General features: G+C 38.3%; 2 protein-coding genes and 1 non-coding gene across 3 annotated transcripts; all 3 read left to right on the forward strand.

Annotated features, from left to right (window-relative positions):
- The first annotated feature begins 20 nt into the window (after positions 1–20).
- On the forward strand, positions 21–4,226 carry LOC114519918 (adenylosuccinate synthetase isozyme 1-like). Its single transcript, XM_028540092.1, has 16 exons — positions 21–285; positions 737–804; positions 880–914; positions 1,023–1,085; positions 1,166–1,216; positions 1,323–1,380; positions 1,463–1,508; positions 1,579–1,640; positions 1,934–1,966; positions 2,073–2,121; positions 2,436–2,559; positions 2,629–2,783; positions 3,215–3,339; positions 3,427–3,524; positions 3,667–3,816; positions 4,012–4,226. The coding sequence occupies exons 1-16, from the start codon at positions 142–144 to the stop codon at positions 4,062–4,064; spliced, it is 1,314 nt and encodes a 437-aa protein (XP_028395893.1). The 5' UTR covers positions 21–141; the 3' UTR covers positions 4,065–4,226.
- Trnaa-agc lies at positions 1,751–1,823 on the forward strand. The gene has a single exon. It is a non-coding gene; the product is annotated as a tRNA-Ala (tRNA).
- A 577-nt stretch (positions 4,227–4,803) lies between the features above and the next one.
- LOC114520213 (golgin subfamily A member 5-like) lies at positions 4,804–10,708 on the forward strand. The gene is made up of 16 exons (XM_028540438.1): positions 4,804–4,939; positions 5,409–5,658; positions 5,936–6,202; positions 6,360–6,635; positions 6,807–7,026; positions 7,490–7,613; positions 7,733–7,829; positions 7,991–8,265; positions 8,496–8,624; positions 8,749–8,811; positions 8,991–9,026; positions 9,113–9,262; positions 9,525–9,597; positions 9,664–9,757; positions 9,840–9,903; positions 10,182–10,708. Exons 2-16 carry the CDS (start codon positions 5,442–5,444, stop codon positions 10,284–10,286), a joined length of 2,190 nt encoding a protein of 729 aa, XP_028396239.1. The 5' UTR covers positions 4,804–4,939; positions 5,409–5,441; the 3' UTR covers positions 10,287–10,708.
- Positions 10,709–13,885: the final 3,177 nt, after the last annotated feature.

Below are 13,885 nucleotides of genomic sequence, written 5' to 3' on the forward strand. Positions count from 1 at the left end.
TCTTTCCCAGTCCCTCACCGTGGAAACAATTTCTAATTGCGGGAAGGAAAGAGCGCGAAATTTCTGTTTCGATTTTCGATTCCAACTTCTACGGGAATATTGTGAAACATTTTGTTTAATACTGACACGCCGATCGTCGCCATGAATTCACACGATCATAGATCAAATATAAACGATAAACTTGGCAAAGTCTCGGTTGTCCTCGGGGCTCAATGGGGTGACGAAGGCAAAGGCAAGGTCGTTGATTTATTAGCAGGGAATGTTGATCTGGTTTGTCGTTATCAGGTATTTTATAAAATTTAATGAACAAGAACACCCATTTTGCCACGTATGAAATTGATCAGTGCTATTCCTGATTGGGTTAACTACATTTGTATCGAATTTCCAGATTTTCTTAAAGTTACATAACATGCGGCGAAATTTGATAATAAATAAATGTTATGCATATTCTGTCTTATCAGTGATTATTTTCAATGATCTTTGAGCGTTTATGGAGTTCTGCTCGGCATGCTTTCCTAATTTACTGTCGAGATTCGTTGATTAAGATTAAGGGCACGCTGGTAGTTTGGAAGTTTAGAAGATGAAACTTGCAAACTTTGAATGTTTAAAATGCAATTGAAAGTTAAAAAAATTGGCATTGTTCAATTGTTGGAGGGAGGGGAGGGGGTTATAATCAGAATGAAATATATTGAAATCTATTGGTGAGGTAATTCCTTTCCCTGATCTGCCCATCTAGGGTGGTAATAATGCTGGACATACTGTTTCTGATGGTGCTACAACTTTCTTTTTTCATGTAATTCCAAGGTACCGTAACAATATATGAGCTTTGTCAGGCTGACTTTTACAATTCTCTTTCAAAGTTTTGTGTTTCATTTTTAGTGGCATTATTCACAAAAATTGTAAAAGCATCATTGGTAAATACTTTCTCTTGCATTCTACTCTGTTTAATGCTCCATGACCTTATCCTATTATTCACTTTACATCTAGTATAGACATGTGGTCTGATTGCTGCTTATTTTTAGGCAATGGAGTTGTGATCCACATTCAACAATTGTTTAATGAAATTGATGAGAATGTCAAGAAAGGTTAGTTTCTAGGTTGCATGCTATTATCAGAGGATGGAGGCAAAGTGCATACTTCATGTTTCATTTCATATTTATTTTAGGGCTTACTGGATGGGAAGAGCGATTACTCATATCTGATCGAGCTCATATTGGTATGTACTAGCTGGATAAATAGGTTAAATCAAGTTTGATCTGTTTGCCTAAAAAGGAATGGATTATTCTTTAACATGAAAGTTTAATCAATTTTGATTCTTGCAGTGTTTGACTTTCTTCAACAAGTTGATGGCATCCAGGAAACCTCACAACGTAAAGTCAGGTAAATAAAAGTATCCTGAAAGTTCTTATTCAATCCCCCGAACTTTCAGCAACTGTTAATTGTGTTTAATTGCTTTTCATAGTCTTGGCACAACTAAAAAAGGAATTGGTCCGACATATGCAGCTAAGGTTTGTTGCAGTTTTATCGTGTAAATCTTGGCCATAAGTTTTTTATATCAGTTGTTCTCTGCCGATTTAGGCTTCCAGATCAGGAATAAGAATATGTGATTTAATTGGGGATTTTGAGTATTTCAAGGAAAGGTCAGTGGAGAGTTTTAATTGACTGTGATGATCATCACTATCAATTTAAGACACACAAATATGGAAGGGACTAGACTCAGTTCCGAAATATCAACCACTTGAACCGTCTTGGCCTTGTAGCTCAGTTGGAAGAGCGTTGGACTAGCAAACCAAAGGTCGCGGGTTCGATTCCCATCGTGGTCAAGCTAATTTTTCAGCTTGCCCGGTTGGTGACTCAGAGTAGCAACATCACATATACTTTTAATTGACTCTTCCCATTGCCAAATCAGCTTTGATGAAATATCCCTTTCTAGGTTCCAGTCATTATCAGCTTTCTATGAGAGAGCGTAAGTCTTTTCTTGATGAAATTATAGAAAGTAGAAACTGTTTACCAGTCAAAACACCACAATGTTTTGTAAAATTTCATGCCCTCAAACAAAAAATTGATTTTAGATATCCTGGCTTGAAGATAAATGTTGATGAAGAACTTGAAAAATATAAGGTGGAAGGAACATTTCAATGAGAATTTAATTTTTACTTTTTTTCATATTTGGCAGTTTGTTAAACCATCAAATATTTCTCCATATTCATCACTGTTTTCACCATGTTCACCACTTTTTTCTCCATATTCGCCACTTTTCTCCATACTGGCCACCTTCTATCCCATATTCACTATTTTTTTTCCTTTATTCATTACCTGTTTTCAATTCGCCATATTCTTCTCCATATTCTTCTCCATATTCACTACAATTCCTCTCAATATTCACCAATCATCCGTTATTCTTCTCGACATAATTACTCCGCCAATCTGTTCAGAAATGTGCTGAGAAGATTCGACCTTATGTATGCGATACAGTCAGTTTCATGCACTCCGCTTTGGAGCAGAAGAAACGAATTCTCGTCGAGGGAGCAAATGCCATGATGTTGGATATCGACTTTGGTACGTTAGACCGCAGACCAGCAGGCCCCGTCGTACAGAAAATAATCTGATCTTTTTCGTCATTTTTAGGAACGTATCCATTTGTAACTTCCAGCAGCTGTTCGTCTGGCGGTGTGTCTGCGGGGCTTGGGATCCCCCCCAGAACGATTGGTACAATTATAGGTGTTGTGAAAGCATATACCACGAGGGTTGGACCAGGGGTCCTACCTACGGAACAGTTAAATGTAAGATGATCAATTTTCAATCTTCATGTAAGCCATCAGGGGCCGGTTGTATCAAGCCCGTTTAGCCTAAACGGTGGATAAGTCCAAAGTAGAAAGCAAGTCTGCCGTTTTATTCAACAAGCAAACTAAATGTTTTTGACCTTAATACAAAGATACTGTTTACAACTACATATTCAATGCATAATATTCAAGTTGACTCATTCAAGAGAGATGTAAGAGTGTTATTTAATTTTGACTTATCCACCGTTTAAGCTAAACGGGCTTGATACAACCGGCCCCTGTAGTGTAGGGACATATATACGATAAACTGTTTTTTCATCAACAGTGGAAATTGCTTTATAAGTACCTGAAATTGAATATCAGTTATATATTCATTGAAAAGACTGTGAATCCTTCAAGCGATCAAGTGTCTGGTTATATTTTTGTCATAGGAAATTGGCGACACTCTTCAAAGAGTTGGAAGAGAGTTTGGTGTTACGACTGGCAGACGAAGGAGATGCGGTTGGCTTGACCTGGTCGTTGTTAGATACACAAACATGATCAACGGCTACACGAGGTGAATACTAGTTCGCTAATGCAATATACTTATTTCACTTGTAAAGACCGGCTATGATTCGTAAATCACGCTCTTTTCTCTACACAGTTTAGCTGTAACTAAACTGGACATTCTTACGAATCTTGGTGATCTGAAAATCGCAATAAATTATACATATAAGGGAGAAACACTCTCGTCTTTTCCAGGTAAGATATATTTTATTAAAGGTACTTGGGTTTACTTTACTTTTTTTGTGAATACAACCTCGAACCCAGGGTCATGGCACACTGTGCCGTGTCTAGGCTTAGGGACTCTGGGTTCAAGATTTCTTTACTCGTTCAATCTTAGCATCTTTGGAAATTCAAAACGAAATGCAAGTTGAGTACATAACATTACCCGGATGGACGGAAGACATCGGAAATGTTCGGAAATTTGAAGATTTACCCGAAGCCGCACAAAACTATGTCAGAACCGTGGAAAAGTACACAGGCCTACCAGGTGGGTTTCAAATGTTCAAATGTTCAAAATTGAAAAAGTTAAGCTATTTAGGGTACTGGCACTGACTTGAGACAACACTGGATAGTGCACCTTTAATTTACAATGGGCACAAAAGTGGTAACCACTGGATATATTCTATACATATTTATTTAAACTGTGGGTAAATATATAAAATCATTTTCTTGTTGTTTTTAGTTGAATATGTTGGAGTTGGTCCAACACGCGACGCCATGATCAAATTATTTTAGAATTCCTCATTTATTCCGTTCTGTTCTGCCATTTTTAACTAGTTGAATGTCATATTGTCCAAGTAGTTAATTTCGTCCAACTTAGACAATAAGAGAGACACTAGATTGGTTACTAGATTAGATAGGTTTTTTCCTCATAAATATAAATTCTTTAACCACTTATTCTCTTGAACTGTTGGAAAATAATCTTTATTGACGAAGACGTCTGTTGTCGCGAAGCAGAAAGAATTCTCAGTATATATTATGAAGAACTTGACAGCATAGTTTTATGATGCTGCATCCCAGTGGTACTAATAGTTTTACGTTTTAATTGTATACTTCGGAGCTGTGAATTATTTTTTCTATATGTAGTTTGTATTATTTAATTTTTTTATAGAAATTGTTTGTGTAAATTTAGCTAGAAAATGTAAAAAAAATGCTTCACCTGTTTCACAGAATGAAAGAAAAGAGTGCTTTCGTTGAAGGGGCTAGAGACTTGCATGTGTGGGAGTCTGTTTCTAAGGTCGATTACTAACATAGATATGGGTCCAATACCTTAATTACTGGTGTTTTCTGGTTAAAGATATTGGCTGAGTGGAAATACTTCCTAATTGCAAGATATATTGCTCAGCTAGATTTCAAAACGGATTGCGAAGCAATATAGTCATTACTCAAATTTGGAAAGTGACGTGTTTTATTATTCGTGCCCAGTTTCTTCTGAACAATTTGTTTTTGGGTCAGCGGTAGGCCATGCTGAACGCATGCGTGTGTTTTCGTCCACGTAAATACAAAATTTAGTCAAAAATATTGAAATTCGTACGTTTTTCTTTATGATTTCTGTCGAACTATTGAAAATACCGAGAAGATGTAGAAAACGTTGAATTCCTGATATAACGGTGAGTCTACAGTTGATTTTTGATTAAGCATACAATGTTTTTAATGGATCATAAATCGTTGTCGTTTATAAATATGGCTGACTTGCCCTTGCTATGTTAAAAAAAACTCGTTATTTTAGTAATATTAGGTCAACGATTATGGTTTTGTATTCCAGTAATCTAATAACTTGGCGTTGTCGTTTATCGCTGAATGCTTGTTAAAGGAACAATGGATTCCGCAGAACATGTAATAGTCCACTATCTTAATTTGTAACTTGATTATAATAAACAACCTCTTTGCATACGGTACAAGCAGATTCGAAATTGAATTTATATTCAAATTTGTGGACAAAGCCCCTGATTGTCTGCTGGAAAACAGGGTAGCTCAAATTTTCAATTTGATTGCCTGTTCTGCAAACCAGTCTGTCACTAGATCAATTATCGGAAGCCATTGTTAAATATCCAATGAAATATCTTTAATATCTTATAGTTCATGATACAGTGATTCAAAAGGAGCGTCACTATGTCTTGGTTGGTTGATCTGGCCGGCAAGGCCGAATCTTTCCTGGATAATATTGATAAGAAAGCGGCCGATGTGGTGGGTTCGGACCCAGGCTCTAACAATGTAAATACAGCACCCGGTCATACGAAGGCATTGGAGGTTGAGAGAAATATTAGCAGGACTAATGACAACCCTTTGGCTGGAAGACCTTCTGGCAGCAATGTTTCTGCCACTAATAGTAAGTACTATGTTGATAAGTGCTTCATGTAAGTCTAACTACATGGCTGCTCAAGACTCATTTTGAAAAATTGAGAGGGGTGTCAGAGATGTGTGCTCCCCCAGGAAATTCACCCATGCCCTACCCTGGTATTAGATGATATTACCAGTATTCAGTATCATATAGGTGCTTTTTTTTCAGAAGTGCTTAATACCTGCCAGTGATTTGACCCAAATTCTAACCCGCTAATGATTGCCTCAATAATTTGCCACATTTTCTTGACAATAAAACGTTGTAGTCATAAATCGTTACGTAGGTCGGCCGTCTTCACCGAAACCTAAAACTAGTACCCAGGCTCCGAGGACATCAACACAGACGAGCAGCAATCGCAAGAACAATGACGACGAGCTGTTCGAGTTTCTCAACAAGGGCTCGGCTGACGCGGACAGGAAGAAAATTACGAGGCAATTACGATCGTCGTCGCCCGTTCAAACATCGTCGCCGAAGATGCCAAAACTTGAGAACGATGAAAATGAGCAGAAAAAGAGAGATTCAACTGCGTCAGGTGAATCATTTTAAACCCATTTGCAATCATATGTATTTCGAGGCCGTCTCGAGGTCGAGGTCGATCGTCTCTAGCTGCAGTGTAGAATTTCGTCTTTATTGTTTTCTCTGGGGGGAAATTTTCTCCATAGCTTAAAATATCGATTTTTCCCCGACAGGGTATTTTCCCGAGGGCGAAACCTCGTACCAGAGCGACGATTCGGTTGATGTTATTGACGCGAGTCCCGAGCAGAGTTCGGAGCGAATCGTCGCTACGAAACTACCCGAAGTTGAGACGCTCCAAACGATGGAAAGTAAAGCGGGTAGAGAGAATGTTGAACAGCCTGCCAGAGTATCGAATCTAGAGCTGGAGAACAAACTTTTACGCAAAGAAGTAGACTCCCTAAATGAAGAGTTGGTGTCGCTTCATCTTCGCTCGAAAGAGGCTCAAGAAAGTAAGATTTGTCGTTTTTTGTGGAATAAATGTTTTGCAATGGCAATTGCATCAGTCGTAGGTTGAACTGACCTTGCATGCTTCGGATCCATTAAAGTTTCACATCTTTTCTTGGTCTGCGTGAAAAATCGATTTGCCTTAATTCTAGGAATGTTTTGACGTATATTTCTAGGAGTTCTGAGCGCGGAAAGAGATTCCGAGAGGCTGAACGAACAATTAAAAAAAGAGGGAAAATTTATCCGAGAATTTCGTTCACGTGAGGATGATCTCCGTGAAACGCTGGGGGCGAAGGACTCACAACTGGCTGTTCTCAGAGTGAGAATTCAGGAAAGTGATCAGGAATTACGACAAACTAAGGAAAAACTGGAAAGATTTCAAAACGAGAATGAAAGGTGAATTCTGCTGCGAAAACTGATTCGGGTCGATTCAAATGAATGGACCTGAATTAAATAAATTTAAAACTAGGAATATTCATCGCTACAGCTCGAAAAAGCATCCTAAACTTAGTAAAAGTGGAAAGTTTGAAAAATATAGCCTTGCCAAGTTACAACAGAAGTTCAAATTGCGTCGTATTTGATATTATTATCGTACTTGTTTGCAAAATTCTATATTTTTAAGCTGGTAAAATAGTTTGTTAACTCAATGACAGCGAAAAAAACCAGTTCAAATAGTTGCCCCAACTATTATTATTGACATGTTTTTTTTTCCAATTAAAATCTGAAATTCAAAATTTCCCGCCAAACCTGAGCGTCTCTTGCTATTGGTTACCGACCGAGCAGGGGGGAAAGGACATCCACCCTAGTATTACATGGACATCGGGCATTTTGTCTAAGACTTTTATTACAATCTCCACAGAATACTCCGTGATCACTCCGACTCGAGCGGCATCCAAAATCAGGTCCTGGAAGATTTACGAACAAGACTACAGGAGGCTCAGTTAGCTTTGAAACATGAACAGGAATCCCACCAGCAATCCAGGGTACTCGTGTGCTAAACTATATTCCAAATATCGAAGCTATCACGTAACAAAGACTATACAGTTAAGAGTTTTTATTATTTAAAATAGTTATTTTAAATGTTTCTTCAACAAAATTTTAGACCGAAAGCTCTGAGCGTCAAAGCAAGTTCGAAAGCGAACAGCGATCTATGGCAGAAACTGTGAAGACTTTGCAGAAAAACATAGTAGAAGAGAAACGTATCTTTTGTTTGTCAATTTTTTACACAATTTTAACAAAAATACAAAACTCTTTCTCAGTCCTCCGCTTGCGCTCAAACCCAGGTGTGCGCGACCACTGAACTCTAAAGGCAACTGTATGCGTTTCCAGTTTCCTTAACTTTGGCTGATAATTCTATCAGGTAACGCAAATGACTGCACAAATAAGTTAAAGGCTTGCGAAAACAAATTGTCGAGCGCGAACCAGGAGTTCAGGGACTATAAAGAAAAGGCTGGTCGCATTTTGCAGGCCAAGGAGAAAGTCATAACAAGTTTGAAGGAGGGAAAAGCCATCGTGGGTGATAGTTCCGGGATCACAAGCGCCGAGTATGAGGCAGTTTGCCAGGAAAGAGATGTTGTTAGAGATGAATTGCATCAAGCCAAGTATAACATGGAACAACTGAAAGTTGACATTCAGGTGCAGTAAGATTGTGTGGAGGAATATCGCTTTCTTAAGTTCTGTTCACACGATCCAATTTTGTTGGATCCAATTCACTTCTGACGTATGAAATATAGTAGATTATTGATAAAGCAGTAGTGCTGCTCATATACATTACAAAACAATAGACTATAAAGCATCCATCAGAGGTGAATTGGATCCAGCAAAATTGGATAACAACACTGATGGTATGGATTTTGTTTCCACAGGAGTTGGAGCAGCAGTTGCAGTCCGAAAACGAGACAGCTCAGGAACAAACTGATCATTTACAATCCTTGTTGGACGAAGAGAAACGTTTAAAAGACGAAGCTAATCACGACGTCTTGAAAGCCCGCGAGGTTTGTACGCGTTGCTACAGATTATCAGTTGCTGTGTAAAAAAAAGAAAGAACACTTCTTTTCTCTCGCCATGTAAAACAACACAATTTCTATTCCTTCTTATCGTCTTCTTATACGTCTTCAGGAACTCCAAACTCTCAGCGATGATCACTACAGGCAGAAGACCACCCTCATAGCGCAGATACAGGTATTCAAAAACGCCTGACCATTGCCTCAGATCAACTTTCCTCAGCCCTGAACGACTCACAACAACTTTGAACTTGTTTAAATCTTGATGACGAAGGCTGACATAAACTCTGTTATCCTCCGCACTTCCTCAAAGCCTAATTTCTGACGCCAAGATTTTGTTTCGTTTGTGCGCTCTAGGAAAGAGATGGGGAAGTAGAGAAACTGAAGAGTCAGGTAAATAGAATCATTGAACATGTTTTTCGTTTCGACGTTTCATAAACCTATCATTTTACGTTTTCGCGTTTCGTTCTCGTTTTCAGTTGCTAGCCAAGTCTTACACAACGACAAGCGAAGCAGAACTGGAGAAAAGGGTCCGTGCTTTGACGGAAAATCTCATTCAAAAACAGACCGTCATCGAAGCACTGAGCACAGAAAAGAGCTCGCTGGTTTTACAATTGGAAAGATTAGAGGTACGAAAATGTTTCATTGTCCAGCGGCTTGTGGCTACATACGTTTAGTTTAGGAATTGATCTCTTAAACTCTCAGTAAACTATACACATCCCAACAGTGTGTGTCCCCTTTTAATCAGCCTGGATTCCCGCAGCAGGGGAGCGAGCGAAGGTAAGACCCTGGGTACAATTGAGCTAGATTCCTTGTGAGAGTTTCTGAGAAATTATTTAGTAATCTGGCCAAGATAACAAAAATATTAGATTGTCCATTACCTTCTCTCAGATGCAGTACAAAGATATCCAACGCTCGACTTCCCGGGTTTCTGTGCCAACAGCATTTGTGGAGAACGATGAAGGTATTCTTTTTTGAAAAAAGACGCGAAATTTCTTCAACTTTGCAGTAATTCAAATTACTTTTCCAGGCGGGAGAGTGCGCCCAATCACGTCAATAATGCCGTCACAAATCTCTGAGTCAGCAAAAGTTAACAAGGCCGTAAACGAGATTGATAAATTCAGGTGCGTCACTGCATGTGCGTGAATATCAGTTTGTAGGTAAATCTTTGTACATCGTTATGTTAACTTGTATTTTGGCTTACAGCATCCGTCTTGGTGTGTTTTTACGTCGTTATCCCATTGCAAGGCTCATGTTAATTGTGTATATGGTATGTTGAGGATTTCACTTTTTGCTTAGATTATAATATACCGCAAAGTTTCGTTTAATAACCTATTCCGGCTTTCTAACCAATGGAGGGACGTTGATGGATGTTAGGGATTATAGTGATGCTAAGGGATGTTGAGGAACTTTATAAGATGTTGACGAATGTATAGGGATATAAGTGGTTTTACGATGATGTTGAGGGATCCATAGGGATATGTAAGGTTGTTGATTGAATTATGGGATATGTAGGGATATGTATGTATGTACGAGTCTTCATTTTAGATCCTGCTACATTTATGGGTATTTATCGTCCTACTGACCTATCAACCTGAGGTTCACTCCAGTTCACCTGCTGGGCCAATGCCAAATAATCCGCACTCGAAATAACGATGGATGTATCCTTTATCCTAATGTATCCCTGATTCCAACCAGTGAATATTGTAGTCGCATAGATACCCCACAATTGAAGATTCTGGTGTGTCCGCAATACGATATTCAACGACAACATAATACAACGATCGTGCTCTACAATACAATGAACGTGCTTAAAAGAAACACGAGGGAACTTATTTCTCCTGTAAATAGAGTAATTCACACAATAGCCATATAAAAATAATCTCCATATTAACGAAATTCAAACAGGAAAACCTTTTTATTCAAGAGCTGAAGAGCACACCGGTTTTTCATCCTAATATTTTCCCGGAATAAGCTATAAGCTAGGCGAGCTCTCATGCACTAGCTCGCTATAAAGTATTTTATTGCAGAAACGCCGTTAAAGGTTTAAAATCTCTTTCACTGTGGTCGTGCACACAAACAAATGCCTTAGTAATACTGAATAATAAATATATACAAATTTAACAAATTCAAACAACGATAAAGTCGTTATTTCGCGTAAACAGGATTTTTTTAATATTGTTTATCGGTGAAAAAACGCGAATGAAAAAAAATTAATCAGAAAAACGTTTTCGTTTATTAAAAAAACAAGCCTCACTAATGAGTTCGACACTTCGCAATCTTATTTCAACACTTTTCTAATTTAAGATGACCAAATTTGTGCGAAATAACATTTGGTCCTTTGTGTCCTGTGTTACTGTACATTAGTGATAAGATTGTCCTCGGCCAATCAAAATGAGGCATTTTTATTAATGACGACGCAAATCTCTGTCGATTTCGTTGCCGGGATTCCAAAATATTTGGAGAAAATTTTTTATTTCCCTAATAAGTTTTGCAAACACAGTAGTTTGCTAAAGTCTGGTAAGATAATGCGATAATCTCCTTGTATAGTGCAAGTCGTTTACATCGTAGCGTTTCATCGCCGTCGTGTTTTCGTTTGCCATTTGATTGTTTACAAATAACAAAGTGAAATGTCTGTTCGAAATAAATTGAAGAGCGTGCTTATCGAAGCGACAACTGCCAGCAAGATACGACTGTAGTAATTACTTGGTTTACCTGAAGTAAAAACAAGCTTATGTGCAGGTTATCTGTTAAAAAAATACGCATTTAGATAAATAACCAATGGCAACAGATATAAATTAAAGTTTTAGCGAATTAGTCACACACACACTTGTCCATTCGAAGCGATTCTTATATGCAAATGTAAGCATTCTCATAAATAGTTGACGGCTGGTTCATCCTGGTGGGGATATCTTCAATTGATTTTAAGCAAGTAATGGTGGTTTATGACAAATAGCTGACATATTGCCATATCATGTTTGATCAGATAAGAAAGCATACGTCTTGACTCGCCGTGACTCGTCTTGACTTGTGCGATGCTAGCTTTCCATTTTGATAAATATTCGTGCACTTGAACACTCACGGTATAAATATTTTCATGTGATGCAAAGGATAGCTTATGAAAGAAATAATGATGCATACACGAGGCAAACAGATGCATGGCTAGATGTTTTTTTGCTTGAGTTTGTTGATGTTTCAGTTTGTTTCGCTGAAAGTAAAATTGAATATGAAAACGTAGAATTGAATGTGAAATCTTTTTCGTGCATGTAGACACACGTACGTTAAAAAAAGAATTGGCACTTATAAGCGCTGTTTCAAGCCGTGAAGTGTCAAGTAGATAAGTCGATATTGTAACAGTAGGGGGTGTTGAATTTGCCAACAGTTCGTAGTTTAATCCAGTTTGTTAACCGAAAACTCCCTTTACAATTTTCCCAAACTTTCTATTGGTAATCAAAATCTGATTCACTTACAAGTGGATATCTATATTAAATACATGCATTTCTAGGAATTCACAAGGTAGTGCAAATTAGACTAGAATTCCAGCAATTGGGTGCCTGGATTCCACTCATTGCTAAGCCCTCGATTGCCACGGCAATGTGATTAGGTTCACATAAAAAAGACAAGGACTGTCACATGAGGTTGACATCAAAAAACCACAGCATGTTTCCAAAATGCTAGCTTATTGTGAAAAGAATACCAATAGATTTGGAATAGTTTGCATTTTTAGAGATTCTGTAAGCTCATCGTTTGAGCTTTGCATTGGTAACTTCCAAATCTCACACAATTGGGAATACATTTTCAGGGATTTAAGATGGGGGGGGGTGAGGGGTGATTTGCTTTAGAAAAGCTTTACAGTGTGATATGGTGGGGAATGTTTGGTGCTTCATTTCGCTTTGCGCATTTCATTTTAAGGCGCGGCGCAAATGCGACCTTCAGCCAGGTCACGTGGATGGAGATGTTCAGCTGACATACCGGCTCATAAAGTTGCATGTTCCTATTTTTCGTGCGTGGTTGCCCTAATCAACACTAATATAATAAAATTCAGGAGTCTTCATTAACACCGGCTGCATTCAACATCTGCACTTGATCTTTGTTCTGCCTACGGAACAGTCAGCCTGTACCACAGACTCTGTACTGTTCTGAAAAGCTAGCATAGGTAAACGGGTCTACAAGTATCTAGCTCTTGGCCCATTAATGCAAGACCTTAATTTCATGATAAAATATTCAACCTGCAATATCGTGCAATACTGTAACTGACACTATATGCAACGTTCTCGTTTTAAATGATCACAGCACTAATTCTTGAACTCCATTTTCGGAATTCAATGTTGACCGAACTTGTGTCACGAGAGTTGAGAAAGGCAAAAGTTGTTTCTTCGAATATATGGTTAAAACCTGCATTTGGAAACCACAAGAATTTTTTTATTGATTATAGCTTTTCTCGACAGTGCTACCAGTAATCTTCTCAGAAGCAATATCCAAAATTATCGAGAATTTTCCCTCAGAGAGAATCAGAACAGTCTCAGAATAACAATGGGTATTTTCTTAGGCTAACCTAAAATAGTTTGGATTCCGGCGTGCTGGGCGTTGCCCAATCTGTTTGCTCGAAAGCTCAAAAGGTTTTTTCGCACAAGTTGGATAAATGTCCTTATGTTGTTAACAGTTCAGCCTTTAAAAACGATACAAATTCAGCGCATATTTTTTGCAAACTTTAGCGCACAGTCTCGCTGGACCTTTGTTCGTGCTAAATTGTTTACGCATCTATATCGCCAGTGTATGGTCACCTGTTAGAAAAGGCAGTCGATAAGGCGCTCGGACGTTCCTCATAGGCTTGCGGTGTCCGACTGTCCTTTCTCATAAGTCGCAGCCCTTGTCCGCTAAGTAGGCGGTTTTCGACATAAATCGTGTCAAACGCATATATATATACAACTAATAAAATATTAACATTCGCAACGCAAGGTAATGAAACATTCTTAGTTCATGATACGAATACAGCTATACAGTAATTTTTGCCTCTAGTTGACGGGTATTTTATTAATAAATCATCGCGGCATCCTTCTGAGATGAGCCGAGAGACGAATACAAGCAAGCAGTTGCAATGTAGTTCATCACAGATTATTTCTTGCCCTATAATATTTTCATTTGAATGTGAATATAGGATTGATGATAGCTTATCTGTTGTGCTTAATCCTATCTTAATGGCATTGGCCTCGCTACAGATAAGGAAATCTGGGGAATTGGGTTCGAATAGA

The sequence above is a fragment of the Dendronephthya gigantea genome, unplaced genomic scaffold (genome assembly GCF_004324835.1).
Source record: "Dendronephthya gigantea isolate DGI-Jeju-01 unplaced genomic scaffold, DenGig_1.0 000015F, whole genome shotgun sequence".
Classification (NCBI taxonomy): domain Eukaryota; kingdom Metazoa; phylum Cnidaria; class Anthozoa; order Malacalcyonacea; family Nephtheidae; genus Dendronephthya; species Dendronephthya gigantea.